Genomic DNA, 27550 nt, shown 5'->3' with positions numbered 1-27550 from the left:
GAAGTTAAATACACAATATTTAGGTGGATTAAGTAGACGTAGAAACATCCCTACCCCACCGCCGCCGATTTGGACTATCTTCAAAAGGAACCAAATTTTTAACCCATACTAATCCTCTGTAAATTTGGGTTCATTCTGTTAAGAAATGAAGTCAAAAGAGAAAACTAAATATTTACATGGAATGTTGGGAAACATAGTCCCCAAGCCCTACATTAATTTGACTCATGAAACGGGGTGTTTTTCTGCCTCATACGAGTATCGTGCAGTTTGGTTTCATTCGGTTAAGAAATGCAAATGCAGCTACTATCGGGAGCCAAAAAGCGTTATATATATATATATATATATATATATAAAGCAAAACCTGCCGCAATTTTTTCGAGGAAGTGTGAAACACCAATATCGATATTGACAATATCGGATATCGACAATATCGGATATCGATATCGAATATCGACGATATCGGATATCGATATCGAAAATATCGAATATCGACGATATCGGATATCGATATCGAAAATATCGGATATCGATATCGAATATCGACGATATCGATATATCGACGTCGATATTTTTGCGATATCGATGATCGATATAAGATGATATCGATATCGACGATATCGATATATCGACATATCGCACAGCCCTATGTAGGGGACTAATTGTTTTTATCCAGTGTGTTTATAGTAAAAGGCTCTTGTACTGTGATTTTAATGTTCCTTTTATTGTTTCCTTAGGCTGCCAGTTATAGCAACAGCAACAATTTCACTGTGGTCTATCAACCATTTTTTGCCAATGTAATTGCAGATCTTAAGACTATACCAAAGAATGCAACAATAAATAGTTACTTTGCTATGGACTGTTTACATCTTAATCCACGAGGACATGCCCTCGGTAAGTTATTAATTTATTAATTATTCTCTCCATATTCAAAATTGGCGATTCAGTTCCAGTCATAGATACTTGTTGTAATCCTTGTTAAGTGTTATTTCACTAGGCACTTATTTTTCCGAAGGTGGTTTAACATATCACTAAACACATATAAATATTACTTTCTTCGTCTGGTGATTAGTCAGTTATATCTTATATTCATATGTAGGGGTAAGATCTACGTAACAGCATGCAACACTTGGTCTTACATTATACGTTTAACATTATTCCGTTTTAAAATATTACATACGAAACGAAACGAAAATGTACTCTAGCATTTGGATATGCTGATTTGATCGAGAAAGTGGCGTCATTCAAACTACAGCAAATTTAAAACAACAAGAATTCTTTACTTCTATGTAGAATTTATATTCATTACGTTATTAGTAGTAAGTCAGGAGCGGATCTGACTTAACTGAAGGATATATGTATACTTGTATTTCGAAAAGAAATTATGTAATTAGAAATGATTAAGAAGTATGATTTGTGTAGCCCTCACACGTTTAATGCTTTATATATGGTACAGGGTGTCCATAAAGTCCGTGCCACCCTGTGGATCTTCGAAACGACTGCGAACATGTGAAAACACAAAAACAAGTCCATCATTATTTTGAGGGGTTTGAATTTTGAGCTGTAAAAGGTCCACCCAAGGCAACAACTTGAAAGGTTTAAATGTCAAAGGGGTTCGAGTAATGCATCATTGGAAAGGTCTCGACAAAAGAAATATTTTGTCGTGGAAAGTTCCCAGTCCTTATGTTCACCCCATCCAAAATGTTTGAGGTTAACATTTGGTGACCATAAAGTCCGTGGCCACCCCGTGTATCTGCGAAACGACTGCGATTGTGGGAAAACGAAAATACACGTTAATTATTATTATAACGGTTTGGAATTGTGTGCTATAAAATATCCACCCTAGACGCCCGAAATTGGTGTAAGGGGTCGAGTACCCCTATCGAGTCGTTTGAACGTTTCAGATGGCAAAGTGGGTCGAGTAGTTTGAACGGGCTCGACAAAAGAACTTTTGATATAAGTTCTGAATTTGCTAGGTTGTAGAAATTTAAAATGGCGGTGAAATCGTATTTCGAATTGAAGGCCAATTTGACGAGGACGGTCCTTAACTCTTTGTGTTTCATGAAACTTGTTCACAAGTTGGCGCACATACTGATGATTTATACAAGTACGTTCGCGATACAATTCATTAAATCTTCTAGCACTCCCAGATGGTTTCGTCAAAATTCTCCAAATCGAAAAATAAGTTCAACTACATCTTTAGCAGAATGTGCTCCTTCGATACGATTCATTATGAATGTCGTAAGAAAATCTTCAGGAAAACTCGAACAGTCACGCAAAAGCTCCACCTTATATCTGGAGAACTACATATAGCGTAGCCAAACCCAAAGTATCATTTAATTCAGTATGATATGCTTATTGAGTAAAAAATATGAAAGCTCAATTTACAGGTCGTTCAAAAATTTTGTGGCCCCTTTCCGCTTCCTCTAACTGCTTGCGGCTTTAATAAAGACTTTCTAAATATTCATTACGTGTTTTGTTTTCGTCACCGCTTTCTACCATACTTCTTTCTTTCTTTCAGTACATTAGATTTTGGTCCCTGTGATTTGAAACTCCTCTTAAACGTCTTACAAAACCACATCTGCACTTCCTATATTTCAATCTTTTTCTTTCTCTCCACATTCCTGTCTTAACCAATTCTCCTTGGCAAGTCTGAATTTTTGTATGATCTGATTTCTTATTCTAAATATTGCTCAGTAGCCTCATTATTGTTGATATTCTTGGATTTTCTTCTCTCACCTATTAATTCCAGTTTTTTATTTATTCTTTTCTTGCTATTTTCTTTTTGTGATCTAATATTTCCTTCGAGGTAGTAGGTACAACAGTTTCTGTGAAAGACCGTAATAGCTCAGTTGTAAAGAGTTCACCTCTGGTGCATGGGGTCCGTGGTTCGATCCAGCTCACGCCAAATGAGTTTTGTGGTGGAGAAATACTGTGTTCGTTGGTTTCCTCGGGGTTCTCCCGTTTCCTCCCAATTTGTTCATTCCACCATTTTATAACCGTTACTACTTTATTTAAGTAGATTTTGCAGACGCTCTGTATATTTTAGAGAGATAGAAATCATTTTATTTTTGCGGTGCAAATTTCTTTCTTCGATGGGAGCTGCTAGTAACAATTTCTTTTCCGCGAATTAGAACAAAAGTCTTTCATTGTTCACCAATACATGTATGCGAAATGTTGTTTTGTGGTGAGAAGATTTTAGTGAGTAACAAAAATCACATTCATTTTCTGAACTATATGTATGAAAATCATATTTCTATTAGTCAGACTATTGCCTGGCAATATTGTTCAGCCATTTTAATCTGAAAGTTCTCACGATTAACTATCGTCATCTTTTTCCACATTTGTGGAAATAGTTAAGTGTCTACACCCATATCAATGTTTATTGTTGTGATTGTTTTACCTCTATATAATTTGTTTACACGTAGTGTATTTAATAAATAAGCGTAGTATTATTTTATATAATAAGTTTTCGTTATATGTGTGAATGATGTTTCTCAGTGTCGTGGTCTGAGAAATCATCTGGAGTCCATGAAGATTTGGAGACAAGACATCCGAACCAAACGGTGTTTGTTACTCATCTCATTGTTGAGACCTAAGTTCGATCCGGGAAATGTTGTGTAATATCTTTTTGCAAATACTCTTTAATGTCTTAATCAGGTAAGTTCGGATCTCCTGAAAGTACTTGTTGATGGGACAGCAGGAGTAGATCCGCAAAGGGGTTACAGAATAAATGGCACCCTAAAACAGGAACAGGAATCGACACCGTTGGTGCTCGAACAGATACGGAATATGTTCACAGAATAATGACATCTGAAAACAGCGACCCGAGTCGAGGTATTTGCTGCTGGAACAATTACCATTACAGAATCAATATAACTCTAAAACAGAAATCCGAATCGAGACAGTTAGTGCTAGAATACTTACAAAATTAATACTTTAATATACCATTTCTTTTATAGCGTGGAACCAGCAATTTAAAAAAGGAGCTTTAGCTTCCCGGTGATTCTAATCATATAGTTTAAGTTTATTTATTTATTTATTTATTTATTTATTTATTTATTATTATTATTATTATTATTATTATTATTATTATTATTATTATTATTATTATTATTATTATTATTGTTATTGTTCAAGATAACACATCAGGAAGTAGATTTGGGTACTAAGTTAGATTGAACTTTACAGAGAGCGAATGAAAATAAAGAGAATTTTGTCGAGTTAAAGAGTGAATTATGTCAGAAGTTGGACTCCGTACAAAAAGAATGTCGTGAAAATAATCCAAAATTAGAACAAAGTATTAAGACCGTAGAAGCTGAAAGTAAACGTAGAAATGAAATACACGAACAAAAATATGACGGCATAACACCAAAGATCTATGACAAACTGGACAAAGTCAGTTAAAGTACCAAACAGGCAATCGAACTCTTACAAGGCCATTGTCGAAGTTAAGCAGTAAATTGAAGAAAAATATCATCGTGAAGAATGTGGAGAGACAAAATTTTGTAAAATTCAGAACTAGCTGGGAAGTTTGCATGAATGCACACAGTTCCTCCAAGGTCACTTGGAATCAACCCGACATGTATGTCTGAATAATAAAGTGCGCTGTGTTAGTTTACATATAGATACAGTCAATAAATTAGAAGATGTGCTCGACCGTATCCAAGGAAATTTCTGAATGTCTAGAAAAGCAAGGAAAATATAAATAAGGTGATGTACGAAGAAATGAATCTCACAGATTGTAATATGAAAGTAAAAACCGAATCTAATGCAGAATGGCGTGCTGAGATACGTGCAATAGATAAGAATATAAAATAAATTAGGCGTGGTATTGATACAGCTTGCTCAGAGAATGGAAATAGAGCACAGGAGTCTGAACCCCAAGTAGAGATAGATATTCTAAGACAATTTAGAACAGACACAACATCGATCCCGCTTATTCTGAATCCAATGATCACTTGTAGTACTAGTGTAAATTCCGAAGTGAAGGTTTAATACGACAGAAGTAACAAGCACACTAAAACAGATAATACCACAAATCGTAGAGGTAAAAGGCATAAACGAGGTAACAGCTACAACAACAAGCAGCAATGAAGATCAGTGTTTAAATAAGACGAAACTTAAAAGAAATCAGAACAAGACCGCACACGATATAATAATAACAATAGAAACAGAAGGAACCGACAATCACGATCACATAATCAGAGCTATAACACAATACAGGAATCGCAAGTTGCTTGATATCCCTAAAAATAGATATGTATGTAGAAGTAATCAATTAGGAACAGACAAAACAAATGCAACTATCAAAATAGGAATAGTAACCATAGAAAAAGAAAGAGAAAGGTAACTAAGACTTTCACGTAAACGTAACTAGTTGAAATTAATTGTACAAAATTGCTAGGGACAATAAAGGACTTTTATAGAAGTCCGAATGGCCGAAGATCTTTTAACACGATTCTTCAATGTTTCAGACCTAGCAAATAGGATGGAGGATTTCCTTCAGAAATCGATATGACCGAAGATTTTGTGTATAAATATTGAGTTTTCAGCCCCAGCACAACTGAAGGAGAATTTTCTCCAGAAGTCGACAGCACCTACTAAATATTTGTGATGTTTCAGCCGTCTCAAAGATATATTGATATAGATTGTTCATTCAGGAAAGCGACGTACTTTATTTGTTTTCAAAATTAAGTTGAAATAATTAAATAGATATTAAATTTCATTTTATTTTCAGCTACCGATTATGAGAGAGACTGAAACAAAGAACTACGCATTTTCCTTAAACTTTCTTTTGCTTCCAGACTTTAAATTGTTAGATGATAAAAATGTATTACGTTTTTCTTTCTTTTGTTTTGATAAGAAACCCGCTGCATTTTCCAACTATCTGCGTTTACGTCTACGAAGAACGGACCATATAATTCATTGATCCTTTTCTTCTTTTCGTTTTGCCCACACTTCGTACCTCACTTATCTACCAGACCTTATTAATAATTTACTTTTAGCTCAATATAAAAAAATGAAATGAAATCCTTAAGTTTTACGTCCCACGCTTATGCCGGTTAGGCTAAAGGAGACGGTGATGATGAGAGATGAGTGAAATGGTGGAATGAAGAAAGTGGGAGGAAACGGGAGAACCTCGAGAAAACCCACGAGCACGGTGTTTGTCCACCACAAAGTCCACACGGCGCGAGCTGGGATCGAGCCAGGGACTCCAAGCACCGGAGGTGAACGCTCTATCACTAAACCAATGCGCCCCCTAGCTCAATAAAATTAATCTTTAATTTTAGATATTACACTGAGAAAAATCCATTATCCGGACAGCGGTATATTGTACAAGTACAAGGATTCATTATGTTTACTAAGGAAATCTGTACGGAGCGTACTTTATCCATATACTACAGAGGTACTGCCTTTTACCCGCTTAGATATTACATCATGTCGCTGCAGGATGTCTGACATCTAACAATCTTCCGTATATTACATACGTATACGTATGTTAAATACTTCAGCTATATGTTATATACGTCTATCTGTGTGTGAGATCCAGACCGCCTATATACACTCTTTCGTTCGAAATGGCTGACGTCATTGAACTACCGTCTTTTGCTTCCGAAACGAGGTTGTTTACAAACGGAAAAGAAGAGAGGAAGGAAACAAAAGCCTGGGTAAGTACAATAGTTAACTATTGCTTTAGTTAAATATTCCATTAATTATATATTCTTTTAGTGTAACTTGCTTTAATATAGTACTAAGTAAGTAATATAGTTTATGACTACAATTCTTACTATTGTAACTCGTTAATGATTGAGGAGAATGGAATGGGTGAATCTGAATTTTGAGAAATCTTTGAATATTAATGTTTTGAAACATTTTACGTTTCAAGGTAGGAAAATAAATGTTATGTGTTTATTCATTCCGTTTTATATGTGACGATTTAGTACTTGGTGCAGAGTTACTACAGGATTGCTTATCATAATTGCTAAGAAATCGTTTCCAGCGCGAAAATTTCCTTCTGTAGTGAAGATTTAGGATTTAGATTTCAGGGCTTTCGGCATCAATGGCCTTGTTAGCCCGTCACACATGAGGGTGAGCACACTATCCGGGGAAAGGAAGAGAAGACAGGATTGGGGAAGGAAGAAAACGGCCTGGGACCTATATGTTAGGTACCACTCCAGCATTTACCTGCTGTGAATGAGGAAAACCCAAGGAAACCTCATTCAAGATGGCTGGACTTAAAATCTTTTGATACTTTTTCGACCGAGTTCCCCCACCGGGATGGAACCCGGGACCGTTCGCACCGAAGGCGAGAGCGTTAGTGATTACGCTACGCGGGGCTACTTGTGTAGTGTAGAAAACTCATTTTTACTAGGACATTTGCAAGATTTTTTTTTTTTTGCTTTTAGTTTAACGCTCCATGATTGTACATAAATGTAAGTGAGAAGGTGACGATGAGATACATGATAATGGTGGAATCAAGAAAATGTAAGGAAACTGGAAAGTCTTAAGAATAACTATACCTACAGTGTTCACCAAAAGCCTATTTGTTGGGAGCAGGAATCGAACCAGGGACCTAACGGGTCAGAGGTAAGCGCTCTACTACAGAGCTTTCTTTTGTTTAAAGAACTTGTTTAAATTGAAATATATATATTTTACGAAGATATTGACATATTTTACAGCCTCACGGAAATTTTAAAAAATAAGGTAATCAGGGAGAGCTTACTTTTCAGGTTTTTATTTTTTAATTTAATTTAATTTAATTTTTATTTATTTATTTATTTTTGCTTGTTATGAGCCCTAGTTAATCAATGTTTAGGTTACTGCGAATTAAAACCTTTTTTAGTATCATTGTTATGTCATCACTTTGGAACCAAAAAGTTAGAATTTTTTTTCTTGTGTTTCCATATAGGAAGTTGGTGAGTTTGTGCCTTAGCGTTGGTTTGGTTTCTAGAACGTAATTGAAGGTCATGTTGAGTTGAATCTTGGCGGGTTTGAGTTCGTGAAGTGTCAGGCACTGCTTGTGCCCCTGTGATGTTTCCTGGCTTTGGGCTGTGACGTATTTATGTTGAGGAGTACCAACGCAGGCCGCGTGATATAGCTACAACAGCTTCAACAGCTACGAGTGCCAGGGGTTTGAATTTCACCTTTCGTTACGGCGTGACTAATGCAGTATAGTACTAGGTTCAAATTCTATGGCTGGTAAAAACGGTATATTACTTTCATGGTGTGGTAAGAAATACAAAGTAATAGTTATTAGTTAAATTAGTGTTTCTTCACAGTATTGTTTCACTATTTCTAGAAGGAATTAAGTATTAACGAAGTAATGAATAAGCAAAAGTACACTTTGATTGACGTTTACTATTTCTCATACTCCATTGAGAATGTTTTGATCCTCAGTTGCGCAAACATCCAGTGTTTTTTTTTTTTTTTTTTTTTTTTTTTGCTTACACTGCCTTACAGATGAGTTCTCTCGTGGCTAAGTGATTAGTGTACATGCCTTTGGCGTGGGACACTCGGGTTCGATTCCCAGCCGGAGCTTATGTGGTTCGGATTCCACGTTAATCTGTAGGTCCACGTCTCATACAGCCTTTCTGCTGAAAAGAACGTTAAAATCAACTCCGCACTGCTTTACAGATGCAATTGTTCGATTCCGAGTCCGGGCAGGGGGCGACTTTTATATATACAATCCAACCATTTTAGTTATCAGTCAGTGATGCTATATATATATATATATATATATATATATATATATATATATATATATATATATATATTACAAAATTGAAAATGACTATGTTTGTGATTCATAATCTCTTAGGGCCGCGGTGGCTCAGTTGTAGAGCGTTCACCTCTGGTGCTTAGGGTCCCAGGTTCAATCTCAGCCCCCGCCAAATGAACTTTGTGGTGGACAAACACCGTGTGCGTGGGTTTCCTCGGGGTTCTCTCGTTTCCTCCCACTTTCTTCATTCCACCATTTCATTCATTGCTCATCATCACGGGCTCCTTTAGCCTAACCGGCATAACCGTGGGACGTGAAACTCAAAGTTTTCATTTCATTTATTCTTAATCACTTGAACCGCCCGACCGATCTCGATCAAATTTCCAAGGTAGATGTGGTTCTGGCCTGGGAATGTTTTTAGCTATATACTTTGAGAGTAGAACGTAGGGGAGGGGGAGGAAGGTGACAGAAAAAATAAATAAGACTTAATTTACTTTGAAGTGTAAAAGTGCGAGCGTTTTCTTCTCTCTTTCTCCACTCCTCCAGTCTTCTCTCACTTTGATTTCATGTTTTCAAACTCTGATGAAAAGTATTAAATGCCGCCAGGAAAAGTACTAATATATAACCTCTCTTTTAGGCGCCCCTCCAACCACGCGCCCGGGGCACGTGCTTTGCTTGCTCGCCCATAGCTGCGGCTCTGTGAGCTACATAAGTAACATACAATGCTTACGTAATACTTTGAGTTATAAATACTATTAAGAAAGGAAGGATTGCATTTTTTTAACTTTCGGAAAGAAGCTACTATGCGATTAAAGATAAGGTAGGAAAAGCAACACATTTGTATGCAAATGAAGTGAAACACATTCCAGTCTATGCTTTCACCCAGCAGATATATTTTTGGAACCAAAAAAAAAATGTGACTTTTGGAATCTTGTACTTAGGTTCACAGCGGAAGCGACAAAATAACTTGACTCATCCATCGTAGCTCTCGGGGCCGCGGTGGCTCAGTGATAGAGCGTTCACCTCTGGTGCTTGGGGTCCTGGATTCCATCCTAGCCCCCGCCAAGTGAACTTTGTGGTGGACAAACACCGTGCGCGTGGGTTTTCCCGGGGTTCTCCCGTTTCCTCCCACTTTCTTTATTCCACCATTTCATTCATTGCTCATCATCACCGTCTCCTTTAGCCTAACCGGTATAATCATGAGACGTAAAACTCAAAGATTTCATTTCATTTCATTTTAGGTCTCCCTTCAACCAGTGTTGCCAAAATGTTGACAATAAGTTTGCGAAACGAGAAGTGACGACTCCAATTTTGGCTGAAAAGTCGCTATAAAAAATAATCGAGAAATTCATTGTCTATAAGCATTGTTTTAAAGTTGTAGATGTAAACTAAACAATATGTTCTACTCACTGGCGCAAATCCCTGGGGGGGATGACGGATACATGCCCCCTCCAATCTTGGAACTGAGGGGGACTTTTCCCCAATAATCCGATTTGAAATGTGTTTTTTGGGAGAAATTTGATTATTTTTGTCCGATTGCTACAAAGGAACGTGAGATAAAATAGACGTCTCCCAGAATAAGACTCAAATCTGCAGCCTCCCAACGCTGAAGACAACTCTGATCCCCACAACATTGTTTTTCAACTTCATAAGTATTTTGGACATCGCAAAGAAAAAAAGAAAAAAAGAAAGAAAGTATGGTAACGGTCTTACCCTTGCCCCCCAATGTTGAAGACAGATTTGCGCCGCTGGTTCTACTCACATCTTTGTAAACAGAGTGCAACCAATCCTTGAATTCAGGGATCATTTCAGATTGTTTCGGGTACTTTTGTTCATATTGTGGAGTCAAAATAGTTCCGAAATAATTAACACTACAATACTTACGTTAAGCGATTTTTTGTAAAAAGAAAAAAATGCAGAATAATTAAAAGACCCCAAAGGACAAATATAACAAACACCCACTTCGCCTTTATTCACACATCTATAGCTAATCTTGTTGCTAGCGGTAATGATGTATTACGTGTGTCTCTCAACGGAAACTCTGCGAACTAAAGGACATCAAGTTTGTAGTTGTTCTTCGTTAGAGGGCAAGGGTAACATAACAATGCAGGATTGTGGGGCAGTGAGTACGCTGTATTTCCAAACTCATCACTTGCGCTGATTAAAACAAACAGAAAAAAAGAATGTAAAAACTGTTTTGAACTAATAATGCTTCTCTCCAGATGAACATTTTGTTTGCAGCAAAAGGTCGCTAAATGTGCAAGTAGCTAAATCGTCATTTAAAAATCACCGAAAAAGTCTCCAATCGGAAAAAAATTGTCGTTATCGTAGGGCGACCATATGTCCCGTTTTGACCGGACAGTCCCATTTTAGGGGCGTGTCCCGGCCGTCCCGTCAGTAGATGGAAAAAGTAGTATTCGTCCCGTTTTATGCAAATGAAAGAAGTAAATAACAAACCCAGTACCTTTACTCCTTTTAAAAGTATTAATAATTAATAACAACAAAGAGGCAAAAATTGAACTGAAATTCCCTATATTAAACATACTCTATAGTTCGCAGTACTGCTCGAAAGGCAGCACAGGCTTTAGCAGTTTGTGTGTTGAACAAACCTCAACGTGTCTTTCCTTTTTCATAAGTGCCCGCTCTGTAACAACTGGGGGAAACTGATATCAAGGCACTGATAAGAACAAAGATAGATCTAAAAGTCTAGGGTTGCCAGAACCTGTCCTGTTTTTAACTGAAAATTTTATGGTCACCCTACGCTATCATGGAGGTCGAATTCCCCTGATTTAGCGACTTTTCCCAAAATTGGCAACATTGACCCCCACCGAACAACACCCCGACATCTTTAGCCTAGCCAGCATAATAGTGGGACGTAAAACTTAAAGATTTCATTTCATTTCGAACAACACCCCCAGAAACCTACTGTTATACCATTCCCAAAACACCCTTTTGTACAGTTCTCCCTATTCGAAAAACCTGTAAATAGCAGCGTCCATACATAAATATGGAACTCAATTTCCCTGAATTTTCCAAGTTTTCCAGGTATTAATTTTGCAATTTCCAGGTATAGTGGAAGAAACTAACAATACGAGAACACATAAATTTTAAGAATAATATATTTATATATTTGAGAATGGCCACCCTTCTCCCCAATGAACGATTGCAATTAAATATTGAGTGACAAGAAACTAAATAATTAAAATAAATAAAATTTAAGTTGAAAAATATTAAGTTGAGAAGCCTACTAAGGGAATTAATTAAATACTTTTGTTCCATACTTGAATACATTCCAAATATACAAAAATATTGGGGAAGAAAAAAGGGCCCACGAGATTTTAACTGATTCTTGTAGTATTCGACGACAGAAATCGATTATTGAAAGAATTTTCAAAATCGGCGCAGGCAAACAAGGAGAAAATCGTATTTTCATGTACCGGTTCAAAATGGGGAAGAAAAAAGAACCACGAGGTTTTAACTGATTCTTGTAGTATTCGACGACAGAAATCGATTATTGAAAGAATTTTCCAAATCGGCGCAGGCAAACAAGGAGAAACTCGTATTTTCATGTACCGGTTCAAAATGGGGAAGAAAAAAAGGCCCGCGAGATTTTAACTGATTCTTGTAGTACTCGGCGAGAGAAATCGATTAGTGAAGGAATTTTCAAAATCGGCGCAGGCAAACATGGTGAAAATCTCATTTTCAAGTTCCGATTCAAAATGGGAAAGAAAAAAAGACCGCGAGATTTTAACTGATTCTTGTAGTACTCGACAAGAGAAATCGACTAGTGAAGGAATTTTTAAAATCGGCGCAGACAAGCATGAAGAAAATCGCATTTTCATGTACCGGTTCAAAATGGGGAAGAAAATTGGGCCCGCGAGATTTTAACTGATTCTTGTAGTACTCGACGAGAGAAATCGATTAGTGAAGGAATTTTCAAAATCTACGGAGGCAAACATGCAGAAAATAGCATTTTCATGTACCGGTTCAAAATGGGGAAGGAAAAAGGGCCCGTGGGTTTGAACCGCTACGACGTATGTCCACGAATGTGCCCGTCTTCTCAAATTTAGTTAATTACTGTGACACTGAAACATGTGACACAGAGTCACATTGTGGATGACTCTGCAATCGGCAACCACTGGACACATGCTCCTCCCGCTCTACAGTTTGATTAGTTTGATCCATTCCTCACGTGCTAATGGCATCTGCAAGAAAGATGTAACTGTAACGTTCAATTGGCAATAGCTTTTCACCAAATTAAGCTGCATGAAATCTGATTGCATATTTGACATACTGAGAAAATTCTAACCCGTGGCCATATGTATCATATATCCCACCAGTTCATAATCAATATTTTGAACACAAAATTACGGTCGTCCGTGTGACGTACTCCGTAAAGGCCTAATGTGTAACACCCATCTCACATTCAATGTAACCACATCCGTGTAGAATTTAGAAAGGAACTTCTTATGATGTATACAAGATGTCTCAAAAGTTCCCTAACATAGGGTAACTCTGTTATCAGAGTTACAACAAAATGTAAGAGGAAAAAAATCTCGAAATATGACGTTTTCAATCTAAAGTGAACACTTTAAAAAATCGGACGAGATGTTTGTGCTATATACTCTTTATGCACCCAATTTTAAATGAAAATGCAACGTTGCCATTTACCTGAACCCACAACATAAGTGAATGAAGTTACTGTTTGAAACGGGGGCTGGCCATCGACATGTTAGCATAAAAGACAGTAACTTCACTCACTTATGTTATGGGTGCAGGTAAATGGCAACGTTGCATTTTCATTTCACATTGGGCGCATAAAGAGTGTACAGCGCAAACGGGCCATTCAATTTTAAAAATTCCTTCACTTTAGATTGGACACATCATATTTGGAGATGCTTTCCCCTCCGACATTTTGTTGTAACTCGGATAATAACAGAGTTACCCGATGTCAGGGGACTTTTGAGACACCCTGTATATCTTATTTAATATATGTTTGATGTCACTATAATTGTAGTATAATTTAGTTTGTTTAAATTTACAATTTAATACAAGTAGATTCGGATTTACATGCGTAGGATTTTGTATGCATCTAACTAATGAATTCTTTTATATTCATACTTAACTTAGTGACTTGGCTTTGGACTGCAACTGATTATTGTAACCCATTATTGCTTGAGAAGAAACAAGATATCCGAATCTTCATTTGGAGAAATCAAAGGTCTGTTGGAAAGCTGGGAATTACAATCATTAATTTCTACATTTCAAGGTGCGTAAATTATATATTCTGTGTTTACTATTACCATTATTGGGTTTAGAATCAATCAAGCACTTCATGATATTTTAGAGGGATCAAGATGGGTGCCGGATAGATAAGTATTTGAGCGTCAGGCTATTTCTTTTCAATTTGATATTTAATCAATGATTACTTTTCTCCCTCATTATTCCACCAAATCGTATTTCAAGATCATAAATTTTCATTACTCATTTGTGACCGTCAGCCTACATAACATATTCGTAGGACGTAAAACAAAGATTTCATTTTTTTTGTTTCTATCTCTTTTCTCCATAGCTCTGAAAAATAATGCCTTCAACATCATAAATGTGTATGCCACTTGCCTGCTTTCGCCTTCAGTCGTCTTACTCTTCGGACATCAAGAAGCAAAGCAGGTACTTTGCAGTTGGCATAGTTTTGAAAGGGTGTGACATAACATAATGATGTTGGTGTTGCGATGTTCAGTAACGTAGATAATTAAACAATGCTAGTAAACAAATCGAGTAGCAATTGTAATTTTTAAGCTTACATGCCTTTCAGACCGGCCATTTTTTTTACAACATATTGTTATTTCTACTCTATATGAAATATATTCTGAGGTTGTGTTTTGGGGGACGTGGTAGCTCAGTTGTGGAGCGTTCACCTCTCCTGCGTGAAGTTCCTGGATCGATCCCAGCACGTGCTAAATAGACTTTGCGTTGGAGAAACACTGTGTGTGGTTTTTCTCGGGGTTTTCCCGTTTTCTCACACATTTTTCATTCTGCTATTCCATTCATTCTCATCATCATCGTCTCCTTGAGCATACCCGGCATAATCATGGAACGTAAAACTCAAAAAATTCATTTCATTTCATATAAACTTTGTTGCAAAGTAACCCTATAGCTGAAGATACTTTGCAACACATACAAAAAAGTATTTTCAACATACGAACATAGTGTTTCTGTGTAGTGTTTTCTCTTCTCTATTTATACATTTCACTTCCTACACAAAACTGCATGCAGTCTACAAATATTGAGGTTGGACTTACGGTACCGGTGTCAGTACTTAGTACGAATTATTGATATTTGTAAAGAAAATTATGTATTTTCTGGTACCGACATAGGAACCACATTCTGATAGTTTAGTATGTCCCACAAAAATGGCAACTCAAGAACAGCAAAAATCTTCGAGATCTGATTTGCCTTGGTTGCTCTTTATATGCAAGAATATCATCCCAACCGTAATCAGTGGAAGATTTACGGGATTTGAGGCTTTCATTCTAAAGCTCACCCAAATTACAGGATTTCTTTTTTTAAAAAATCTGATGTTAGTCATTCCTATGCGTCTACGCTTCAAGCCCTTCAAAAAGTCTAGTCGTTTCTAAATAAAGGAAGTCTTTCTGTGTGAAGTCCCTCTCAAACTATTTTTCTGAATCCGCCGCTGTTCGTAATTTATTTTCCAACAAGAAATCCATCCCGATATTTACCTGAATAGGAAATGTTCCTAAAGTTAGATGGCAGGAGGTACCAGTAGTAATAATTTCCTATCTGACGGGTTACGTTTGATCGGTGCAAAGTAGCCCTGATTAGAGGCTGAAACAACCTTCTCCCAATTTTATTTTTCTATGACTTTAAAACGTTTCACACTTCAATTTCAACTATTGTCTCAAAGTCCCATTTTACACAGAGTATTCTACGAAACTGACTTGACTTTGACGAGAATTCTTGTAGGTGATATCTTTCAAATTTTGTCGGCCTTTACAGTGACTGCTTTCCATACCTCTACAACAACAAACCCTTCAGGTAATTAGAACTGATGTTAACCGCCAACCAAATAGTCAAAATCCAGTTAGATGTTCTATCTTACGGTGACAATTGAAACTTTCTCTTTACAGTCCATCATTTTACCGACAGAGGACTGTGAAACTTTTGCCGTATTTTGTGCAAAGTTAATCCTGAAGTGCAAAATAATCCCGTCTTATGGTACTTACAGAATATTAGTCAGCAATTTTCACATTAATTTTAAAGCTGACAACAGTTGAAGCCTAGGGCTGTGTGATATTTAGATCGAACGGTTGATATTTTCAAATATCAAAACATCGAAATCGAAATTTTTGATCGATATATCCATATTTTTTATCTCTTTCGTATTTCTATATTTTCGATTTTTGATGTTTATATTTATATATTGCTGTATTTTTCGATATTTCGAACAAGTTTCGATAGTTTGTCGATATCGATTATCTATATCTAAATTCGGATATCGCAAAGCCCTATCGAACCCCCTCCGAAATGAAGTTTTTCGCTATGGACCTGATTAGGGATGCGCACGAGACAAGACGAGACAGAATTTTTGTTACGAAATTTCAGACGAGACAGAGCTCTTCCAATAGAAACGGATCCAGTTTTCGAGACGAGACATAACTTTCGCTGCACCTTTTCGAGAGCAGACAATCTCAAATCTTTTCTCTTGCGCATCCCTAGACTTGATCATGAGTTATCCAAAAAAACAAAAATGTTAATGAGAAATAACATGTAAATACACTATAGGTAGCTAAAACATTTTTGTTTTCATTCTTCAGTAATGCATTGTTATTAATCTCAGTATTTTTAGTGTATTCTTAAGCTTAAGGTGATGTATAATTAAATTTTGAATTCAGTTAACTTATTTTGTTTCTCATATTGTTTTTAAAATGTATGTACAAACGTTTTTCATTCTTGAGTGTTTAAAGTGACGTATAGTTATTAAACATAGTATTTAATATTGTACTCTTAACGTGAAAGTGATATACAGTTAACTTTTGAATTCAGTTAACATTTTTGTTTTTAAAATTGCTTTAAAAAGTATATAAAAACGTTTTTATTTTCTTTCTTGAGTCCTAAAAGTGATGCAAAGTTATTAAGCTTACTACTTCACATTGTATTCTTAACCCTAAACTGATACACAGTGCGTTTTTGAATAAATTATGTCAAGTTATTTGAGAGACGAACACTGGTAGAAAATCCTGACTACTACTGAAACATTTTGATTTTAAGGTGACGACTACTGGTGCAAGGATTTTAAAATATTGTTTTTCCTTCAACGGCTACTTCTTTTTTAATTCTGACTACATGGTCATTATAGGAAGGATCAGTGAGTCTTTCCAACTATGGTACATCTCCGACAGATGCACGATGCTCAGAGAAGATACAAAATAGTATGTTTTCAACCTTAAAGTGACAACCACTGGCGTTTTTACCCTACTATGCAAAAGTAAGTGGGTACTCCAATGGGGTTCCAATGCGGTACCTAATTTCTGCATTTTAGATATTTGGAAATACATGTCTCTAAAATGTAAAGAACTGATTTTTTTAAACTGAAAATTGCAACACGGTAAGCCTTATGAATACCAATATATGGGAAAATAAAGAGCGATACCCTAAGTATGTGAGGCTTGCATACTTGACGCTACAATTCGGAAAATGGATTAAAATATGACTAACGGCTATCAAGATGTCATCTAATGGGAGGACCAACACAGTTACGAGGTTTTCGTGTTAGATGCTAAAATTTCCGAAACCAGTCATGGAAAGTTAATAAACACATGTAGCAATTTCACCTTAAAGTAATTAGATATCTTCATGGGGTGTTAGAATATCATGGAGTCTACCAAAATTAAATTTTAAAAGCTTTTGAAAATATAATCTGACATTTATAAACAGTATTTGAAATATGTGTTTACCCAAAACTTCCAAGATAGTACATCTAACATCTGGAGAAACACTGTGAAATAAAAGCGTATGAGATCTTGAAATTTCGGAAACAATTATTGGTCGCAACAAAATAAAATAAGATGGTACTTCTATGGGTTAAATGAGTACCTCAGTACAATTTCGATCGAAAGATTAGTTCAGTCCTAGGTTTTCTTCAGGCAATTCCAAGGGTTCATCGAGCTGTGCAAAAGAATGAAAATTCGCTTTCAGTATCTAAGATAGTAACCAAGATATAAGGAATTATATATTTTATGACGTAAAAATAGAGATCTTTATGGATTTGTACTTTTGGGACTTTCCTATAAGAAAAAAAATCAGAAAACTACTGTATATACCTTAATAGACAATTCAATGGGCGGGAACACAGTAGCTTAGTGGTAGGGTGTTTAACTAACCTTTTTTGCAGAAACTATTGAAGTATTCACTTAACCCATAGAGATAGATCATACTTAACTCCCTATTTAATTTTAAAATTAAATAAAAGGAAATATTTCAGAGTAGCGACCCACGATTATGCATTTTAGTCTCAGGGAGATTATGATTAAAGTAAGTGAATGTTATTGACAGAATTGATGGAATGCAAAGGTGGGAGGAAAGAGAGTACCCCGAGAAAACCCACGAATACGATGTCCACTACAAACTGATGGCCGCGGATCGAACCAAGAACTCAATACACCTGTGGTAAGCACTCTACTACTAAGCCACAGTGCCCCCCGCCCATTTATTTGTCTATTAAGGTATATACGGTTGTTTTCTGAAATTTTTTCTTCTTACAGCAAAGACTCAAATGTACAAATCTATGTGGGTCTCTATTTTTACGAAGTCATAAAATACACAATTCCTTATATCTTGCTTGCTATATTAGATATTGACAAAAAAATTTAGTCTGTCTGAGGTACTCACTTAACCCATAGAAGTACCATCTTATGTAGCTTTTGTTAGGATCAATAATTGTTTTCTGAAATTTCAAGATCTAAGCTAAGATCAAGATCTACGCTTTTATTGTATGGTGTCTCTCTAGGTGCTAGATGTACTAGCTGGAAGTTTTAGGTAAATACATATTTCTAATACTCTTTACAAATGTCAAAATATATTTTCCAAAGCTTTTAAAATTTAATCTTGGTAGACCCCATGATGTTCTTAAACTCTATGGAAATACCTAATTACATTAAGATGAAATTGCTACTGATGCTTATTAACTTTCCATGACCGGTTTTGGAACTTTTACCACCTAACACGAAAACCCCATAACTGTATGGATCCTCCCTTTATTTGACAAAATCTTGATAGTCATATTTTAATTAACTTTCTAAATTGTACTGTCTAATATGCAAGCACCACGTACCTATGGTGTCGCTTTTTATTTCACCATATTTCGGTAACTGTTAGGCGTACCGACTTGCGGTTTCGGTAAACACACATCTCTAACGTTCTTTAAAATGTTATTAAGACATATTTTAGAGTATTTAGAAATGAGAGTTCTGCGAATGTCAGGGTACCTGAAAACCCCCATCAGGGCGTGTGTGTAGTGTATTTAATTGAAACTACTTTTGAGGTTGTTGTAAGCCCTCGTAATTACGTTTCCGAAACTGCACCATCTAGTACGCAAACTCCACACTTCTGTAGTGTCGCTCTTTATTTTCCCATATCTCGATATCCATAAGGCTTACCGAGTTGAGGTTTTCGGTAAACAGATGTCAGTTCCTTACATTTTAGATATTTGTACTTTTGGGTCTTTCCTATAAGAAAAAAAATCAGAAAACTACTGTATATACCTTAATAGACAATTCAATGGGCGGGAACACAGTAGCTTAGTGGTAGGGTGTTTAACTAACCGTTTTGCAGAAACTATTGAAGTATTCACTTAACCCATAGAGATAGATCATACTTAACTCCCTATTTAATTTTAAAATTAAATAAAAGGAAATATTTCAGAGTAGCGACCCACGATTATGCATTTTAGTCTCAGGGAGATTATGATTAAAGTAAGTGAATGTTATTGACAGAATTGATATAATGCAAAGGTGGGAGGAACACAGTAGCTTAGTGGTATTTTCATATATCTAAAAAAATACAGACATTAGGTACCCCATGGTACCCCGAACACCATTGGGGTACCCACTTACTTTTGAATAGTAATAAACACTTCATAGTTTTTCTACGTGCAACCCAAAAGTCCATACCTGACCGAACAGATTTTGTCCATTTAATCTCAAAAATGTTAAGATACTTTGTATTGTTAAGTACAACCAAGTTAAGCACACCGAATGTAACATTTTTAAATATTTTCTGATTTTTGTTTCAGGTATTTCGTGCATCAAACCAGGATTCTGCTTGAAAGACAGTCAAAAGAAGCAGTGTAGGTTGTGGTTAAAAGTACGTCCTTTCTGAAGACAGACCCAATTGTACTTACATTCTTTTGTACGAATATATAACCCTAATAAAGATACTGTACTACAAATTATTTCTTTCTTCCATAAATTAGAATAAAATATTATCTCTGTTTAAAGAAAATGTTTGTTAGTGTTAAGTCATTTCAACTCTTTTTCTCTATAATAAGAACATTATCCCTCGCAATATTTTTTATATTTGTGCTATTACGATTGGATGAAGTAAAATTCTATACGAAGCACTATTATTTCAGACATGCATTAATAACTAATGTATTGTTCTGTATGTAAGACAATGTGTATACTGAACTTGTCTAGCGAAAGTGTTGTTTTAATACAGAATCTATAACTCAGCTTTTCAGTAGTCAACTTTATTGGGAATCCGAAGAAAGAATTAAAAAAAAAGTTGGACTTACCAACGTATATGTGTTCGAATTCTGGACTAATCCAAATTATCCAGGGAAATCATTATATATTTCTTTGTTGCTATTTTCAGATGTATATTTTATCCAAGTCGTATGAAACGGAGACTTCATACATCGCTATACTTTGTATGAACTATGTTCCGTATTTACTTAATCACTTTGTAACTTTCTCTAGTGTTGACAAGGCCGCAGGTGTCAATCGAACAGTTTAGTGTTTCACTCATGTCACCTTGTGACTAAGGTACGTCCTGTCAGTATATATATGGTACTGGGTTCAATTAGCGATAAAATACATTTTTAGCATTAAACAAATGCAAAAATCTACACGAAATGAGATACCATGATCTCTGACTTACGGCTAACACCAAACAACTAATGATACTGAGTGTGATTGAGTTTACTAGTTACTATCTGGCTAAAATCAGTGTTCCTTTAGCTATACTGCTTTTCGTGCTCTGAATTGCAAAGTTTGAAATAACCGTTTTAAATTATTGTATATATATCTTCCGAGTAATTCTGAGAATCATTGCTCTTTCTTTAAGCAATGTATGAGACTGTTAAACTGCTCGTTGCTTAAAATGTTGCACTTAGAAGAATGCAGCCAGGTCCAAATGCCAAAGTCCAAATTTGTAGAATGTCTATAGCAGGGAAGGATAAATATGTTTAGTCGATGGCTGCACATCACCTCCGCTGTCACCACGTTGTCACACAGCAAATACAGCGGATGTTAAGAGTATTCTGCACTTACTATTATGTATCGGCCTGGGAACTTTGGCGCAGCTATCTTGTCTCCTTCTTGGTGTTGCATTTTTAATGGCGAGTACTGAGTAGGAATCATCTTTTGAGCGAACACGTTGTCGGCTGACACCATACTTTTAATTATTGCGACATAAAAAAAATGTACCTGTTAATTAAAATGTACAGAGAAGTTATTTCTAGAAAATTCTATTCAGGCCTCTTGTGGTAACAACTGCACTTTAGAAGAAGATACTATTAAGGAAAAGAATGGGGTAAAATAATCTTTATATCGTACAAGCAATGGATGATAACAGCTTAATAAATGATTGTACGTAAATCTTGTTTGTTTGAGTTTGAATATAGGATTGTATATGGCTGTGCATTTTGCATTATTATTGAAGTGCTGCAACTAACTAACTGCAAAGCATATGATAAATTCTTACAGTAATATATCACATATTGATTTACTCTGTATGAAAACGAAAATAGTTTAACATATGGTTAACCTCTTTTGTGCCCATAATTTTAAAATTAACGCTTGTGTTACTTTTTAACGCTTGGCTTTGCAGTAGCTTTCCAACGAATTAGCAGGAAGCCCAAACTTATAGGACACCCTGCAAGTAAATACATTCCTTTGGACAGTTTCACTGCTCCAAACTAACATTTGAAAAGTGTAGTATTGTAAATTTTATTATTATTGGCACAAAGGAGATCAGTCATATTTTAAGCTATTTTTGTTTTCTTACAAAGTAAAACAATATTTGACATCATTACAGTAAGAATGTGTCATGCATTTTGCAGTATGTTGCAGCACTTTAATAATGGTGCACTATACGTACAATCTAGATCCTGCATATGTCCAATCCATATATTACAAGAAGGCAATACGTATGCGATACAGGTAAAATCCGTATATTTCATATGGACAACTTATTAGCTATATACATCCAATCCATACATTACATATGGCCAATCTGTACGCGACATACGTATAATCTATGTGCTATGTAAGCTACATATATGCACTCTGTATGGTGCATACGGCTATTCTGTATGTTGTATCTGGACAAGCTGTGTGCGACATAAGGAAAATCTGTATAATACATACGTAGAATACGTATACTGTATCTAGTCGTACGTACGGGGCACAAGTACAATATAGATACTGTCTCGGGGTTGAACGCAAGAAACATACGTACAGAACGTATATTGCATACTTATTGAAATTATGCTCCGTCCTGATAGTCAGTGTGTGTCGTCATTTTTAAACAACATGCTACATACGATCCTGACGTCACAAAGCTAGATATCACCTCCGTATATACTTGTTACTGCAGATGACGTCACACGAATGACGTCATTGCACTTATGCAGCCAGTACGTATAATACATACTTTTTCAGCTATACGTTTGCTGCAGTATGTTATATACGGTTGTACGTTAAGTCCAGAAACTACAGGAATTACGAATGTAACCTACGTTTTTAAGTATGCCACCTACAGTTTTTTTTCTCAGTGTAGGTTTTAAGATTTTTAGGAAATATTAACACATGCTACATGTGTAAGGGAATCGCATTGTCTAAAAGCGATTTTAAGTCTGTGGTGAGTTTCCGCACTCTAGCTAGTGGGAGGACTTTTGGTTTTATAATATAGCTTGCATAAAGTGTTTTAAATTTTAAAATTATTTTACGAACCCTCTCATTTCTAAATCATTAAATATGTTATTACATATGATTTACAATTAGTGTTTAATTTCTTGTAGAATATTTTCCAAAGATATATTGAGATGCACAGAATAAAACAGATTTTACTCGCTGTTTAATATATATACATGTGTACATTTGTGGTTAAAATTTAACATTTATCCATAATTCGTAGAATATGAAATTTTATAATTCTAACTAATCCCAAATGTTTCTTTTTTAGTGATAATCTTAGATCTTGGTTTCATTTTGACGTGTTTATTGGAATTTTGTTGAGTCTCATTTACGTCGTTACCCGATTTAGAATTAATATTTAACTTCAAATTCCAGGATATGTCATGACATTTTTGTTCGAGGATTAACTGCTAGGAAAGGGTTTAGACCTAAGTTTAATTAGTGATAACAGGCATTCCCTTGTTGGATATGAGTAGGTGTAAGAATGTCGTGTAAAAACGTATTCCTCGAACTAAAGTAGTAATCTTTTGTTTTACATATGAACAGTTATTATGATGTTGAACGGTCGTCTTTCTCTCATATTTATATGTATGTGGAAAAATGTTTAATTTCTAAATTGTCTTGTAATTTCGGATAAACGTTCTTTTTGTATTCATCAGACACAGTTAGCAATCGTAGGGAAACTTCTTCGGACAGGATATTTTATGAGAATAAATATGTATATATTATTACAGCAAGGCAACACTTACTGGGATTGCAGTTCTATTGCAAAGTGGACTTGGCTAATCCATTGGATATTCCGTAGCTAACTCTATTTTGCCATCAATCTTAAAATATAGTTGTTTTTCTTTTAAGTGTAGTTATTAAGAATGTGTATCTTCCTGTTAAATATTTCCAGTATATTTTGTTGTCTAGTAATATTCTAGTGAACCTCTTAGTGTTTATCAGCCATAATAATGTTATGTGTACTTGATGCTAATACGTTGTAATGTTTTTTTCACACTAATTTTGTGAAAGTTGCATTTTACTTATAGTGTGCCCCAGAAACTATTTCTGTTTCTTTCCAGCAGCATGAAGTCATAACATTTTATGATTTTTTTTCTGCCAATTATCTTACAAGCTCGATGACTTTGAATTTTAATGTCTTCATAAGAATGTTTTAAATATCTTTCGTAGGAAAGATGTTTAACAAAGTTTATCATAACTGTCTTGTAGGGAATTTATTTTTGATGTTTCAGGCCCAACCAGAAAGTTGGAATGTCGTTGACAATACTTTTGAGTTTATATCGCATGTTTTCCTTTTTATTGGTCTTATGTAGGGTTATGGCACTATATATCAAACACTTATGGGCATTAGTATGAATATTTAATCAATATTTTCTATCAGTGAGGAACATGCCCCTATATAGCGATAAAACTTTAATGATGTTAGTTATTAGTTGAAACCAGTCTATTATGACAATTATAATAAACAATTTTGAAATTTGAGACGCATTTTAATAGCAAAGTTGTATTACTTCTTGTAACGAACGCGTTGTGCTATATATCGATCAATGAGATTTTAATTGTAGAACAGGATGTTTCATATATTGAACAGCGAGGTATAAATATCGAACAGTATATTTTATTTTTAAACAAGTTCACTTGAAGGGTTTTATGGATATAGTAACATTGTAAACACATTGCAACAATTCTTAAATATAAACTAAGATAGCAAATGCAAAGATAAATGCATATTAAAATGTTCTAAGCTACAAAATATTTGTTTCATACTGCCCTCTTCAGCATAGACAGAAGCATCTTATGTTAATCTTTTTTCTTGCGTTTCTTATTCTTCTTCAGTTCTTCCCGGTTTTGTTCGGAAGATATTGCATGCGTTTTCTTCAACCTACACTGTTGAGGTTTCTCGGGGGCTTTAGGAATTTTGAGAAACTCCTTGAAAGATTCATCACTACTACTTGAGGAAGGCAAGCATGCTAATTCCAAAGCGGTCTCATCTTGATGCAATAGTTTTGGCTTACGAATTTTTACTCCACTTTTGAAAATCGGCACCTGAAAGATCCTTCTTGGGTGAAAGCAAAGTACGTCAAAGTCGGCACTGAAAGATCTTTCTTGGATGAAAGTAAAGTACGTACACCTCTAAGTGTTCATTATTCTATGTGAATTCACAGTTATCACTTTCTTGCTCTTCGTTTTCTTCTTCTGAGCTTGAACCATTTGTTTAGTTTTGATCAGTCAATTTAGTTTCATATGTCGCACTGTGCTGAGTTTTAATACTTTTCTAATAAGCATCCAAATCTGGATCACAATCACTCTGTTCCTCTACATCACGTCTTAGTTTGTCACGGAACATATTAAGATCACGCATGGCAAGAATTCTTCCAGATCATCAAACACGAACTTCATTTTCTGATGAGGAGTAGGGAACACTTGTTGAGAAGATGAAGGGGTACTCTGGTGACTCTTTTGCTGTGGTTATCCCACTGGGGTCTTCAGAATATCGGCAACACACTTGCTATAGTCCACAATAACAGAACTGAATGGATAAAGATCACACTTATGAAATGCGCTTTTCACAATTTCTGGTTTGACAGCATCATCCGAAATTTTCTTCAACTGCAGTACAAAATTTGCCTTTTGTTAGGGATGCTCCGAGACTTTAGATTTTCTTGTCCTAAAGAGCATTGTTCAATGCTAGTTTTAAGGGTGAAAATACGCCTACGTCTGCTGGTTGCATAATACGGGTGGCTTTTGGGAAAAAACAATACAACAATATTTCATGATTGTGACAATATTCATGATCTGAAGTGATAGATTACTCCTGTGCCCATCAAGAAAGAGAATAACAGGAAGCGTGATTTTCTGTCTCTAGCCACGACCTAAACCAATGGAGTTAAATAAAGATGCTGCAGTCTTCATTCAACCAGTTTCTGTTCTCTCGTAGATCCATGGCTGAGGCACACTATTCTTCATAATTTGCTTACGTCGTATGTTGCTGTAGACGATCATGGTTGGGGCGCAACGCCTGTCAGCACAGAAGTTGCCGAATACTGTTATGCATTTTTTTCTATAGATCTTGCTGTAATTTGAAACTGTTCTCCTCTCACACCAAGTTACTTTCCGGAAAACTTGTGGAAGGGGAAGTTTATTTCGTCTGCGTTGAGGATCCTTCTTCGGTCTTCCATATATTGCATTTAAACCCCCAGAATCAAGATAGCTCGAAAACTCAGCAAACCAGCCACGTATTCTCTTCGAAACCGCAGACCTGCCCTTGCTAGTAGTTTCAGCCTTCTGAGCCAGGCAAGGTGTCGTCCCATAAAACACATGAACCAAGTTTTCCCTGGTCTTCCATGCTTGAACGATGTACTTCTTCCTGAAAACTGTACAATTTGCTGAATAATGTCCAGTAAATTACTTTTCTTCAACAAAACTCCTCACTTTACTATGTTCATAATCCTTTCAGAAATTCCGTCTTCTTGTTGTGGGTTCAAGAGCGGCTTCCATCCAAGAGCAATCTCAATCTTCTGATGCCCAGATAACATCATTGAAAGTTGTTAGAGGAAACTGGGAGACTTCGATGCCTGCCTTTGGACATCATACCGAACCTCACCTGCTGAACAGCTTCAGTCAAGGCAGATAACGAATACTGGCATCGTTTCAATTTATTTTCACATGCTTGATTCTGTTTTGGGGACACCTTCCTTGTTGGGACTCCTAATTTTGCTTATTGTCAAGTTCTGAGCAGCAGTTAAGGAAAATCAACAAAAATGTAAAAAAGAAAAAAAAAGGCCTTTCTTTCTTAAGAGTAACTTCTGCGTTTACTAACCTATACATTGAGGAAGACAGCCCGGGAACAAACGTCTGAAATAATGTTTGACAAACAGACATTCTAATAGCAATTTTTTGACATGTAGGGGCATGAAACGTATAAACCCGTTAAAAATTTTCGAATTTGAGTTTTCCACAATCGCCATACTTTTTGCTCTCCTATCGTTCCTCGGATACAAAACCTTGACTAATATATAGTTTAGCTCATGCAAATAATAATAATAATAATAATAATAATAATAATAATAATAATAATAATAACCTAGTTCAGAAGACGCCAGAAGTTTCGAGTTTACAATGGAAATGATTTATAGTACCAAGATGATTTTTTTGATAACCAAGATGATTTTTCCAGAAAACTTGCAGATTTCTGTTGATTTCATTAAAAGTAAAATAACCTACCAAATTATAACAAAGCAAGATATTTTCTTTATTTTTGGTTCGTACATAACTATTGTATTATAATTTTGGACAAACATAATTCGGCCTAGTAAACAAATATCACTTGAATTGAAATAGATCCATTTCCAGTCACTTTGAGCTATTTCTAGCGCTAACATGCTTCATTTGTGTAGTGACAAATCAGCATTTAACACTTTGACTGCCCATGGTCATTTTTGAGGATGGACCGTGGAGTCAACGTATGTTTGCCTTATAGCCACCCCAGGTCACGAAGCGATATTCATATAATATGTACCTGCGGACCTCAATATTCAATATTCCAAGTTCTTTTAAATCACATCTTGCTCCTGGTGAGAAAGAATGTGTGAGTCACACAGGGTATATT

General features: G+C 35.7%; 1 protein-coding gene across 1 annotated transcript in view; it reads left to right on the top strand.

Moving 5' to 3' along the window:
• Positions 1-27550, top strand: part of LOC145667117 (phospholipase B1, membrane-associated-like) — a 121418-nt gene that overhangs the window by 84150 nt on the left and 9718 nt on the right. Inside the window, exon 6 of the mRNA XM_081734862.1 lies at positions 735-891. Coding sequence (XP_081590988.1) covers positions 735-891 — 157 coding nt within the window. The remainder of the gene's footprint in view (positions 1-734; positions 892-27550) is intronic.

The sequence above is a fragment of the Thermobia domestica genome, chromosome 1, assembly GCF_964235325.1.
Source record: "Thermobia domestica chromosome 1, izTheDome1.hap1.1, whole genome shotgun sequence".
NCBI lineage: Eukaryota > Metazoa > Arthropoda > Insecta > Zygentoma > Lepismatidae > Thermobia > Thermobia domestica.
The sequence above is the reverse complement of the archived record's forward strand: the minus strand, read 5'-3'. Positions and strand labels throughout refer to the sequence as shown.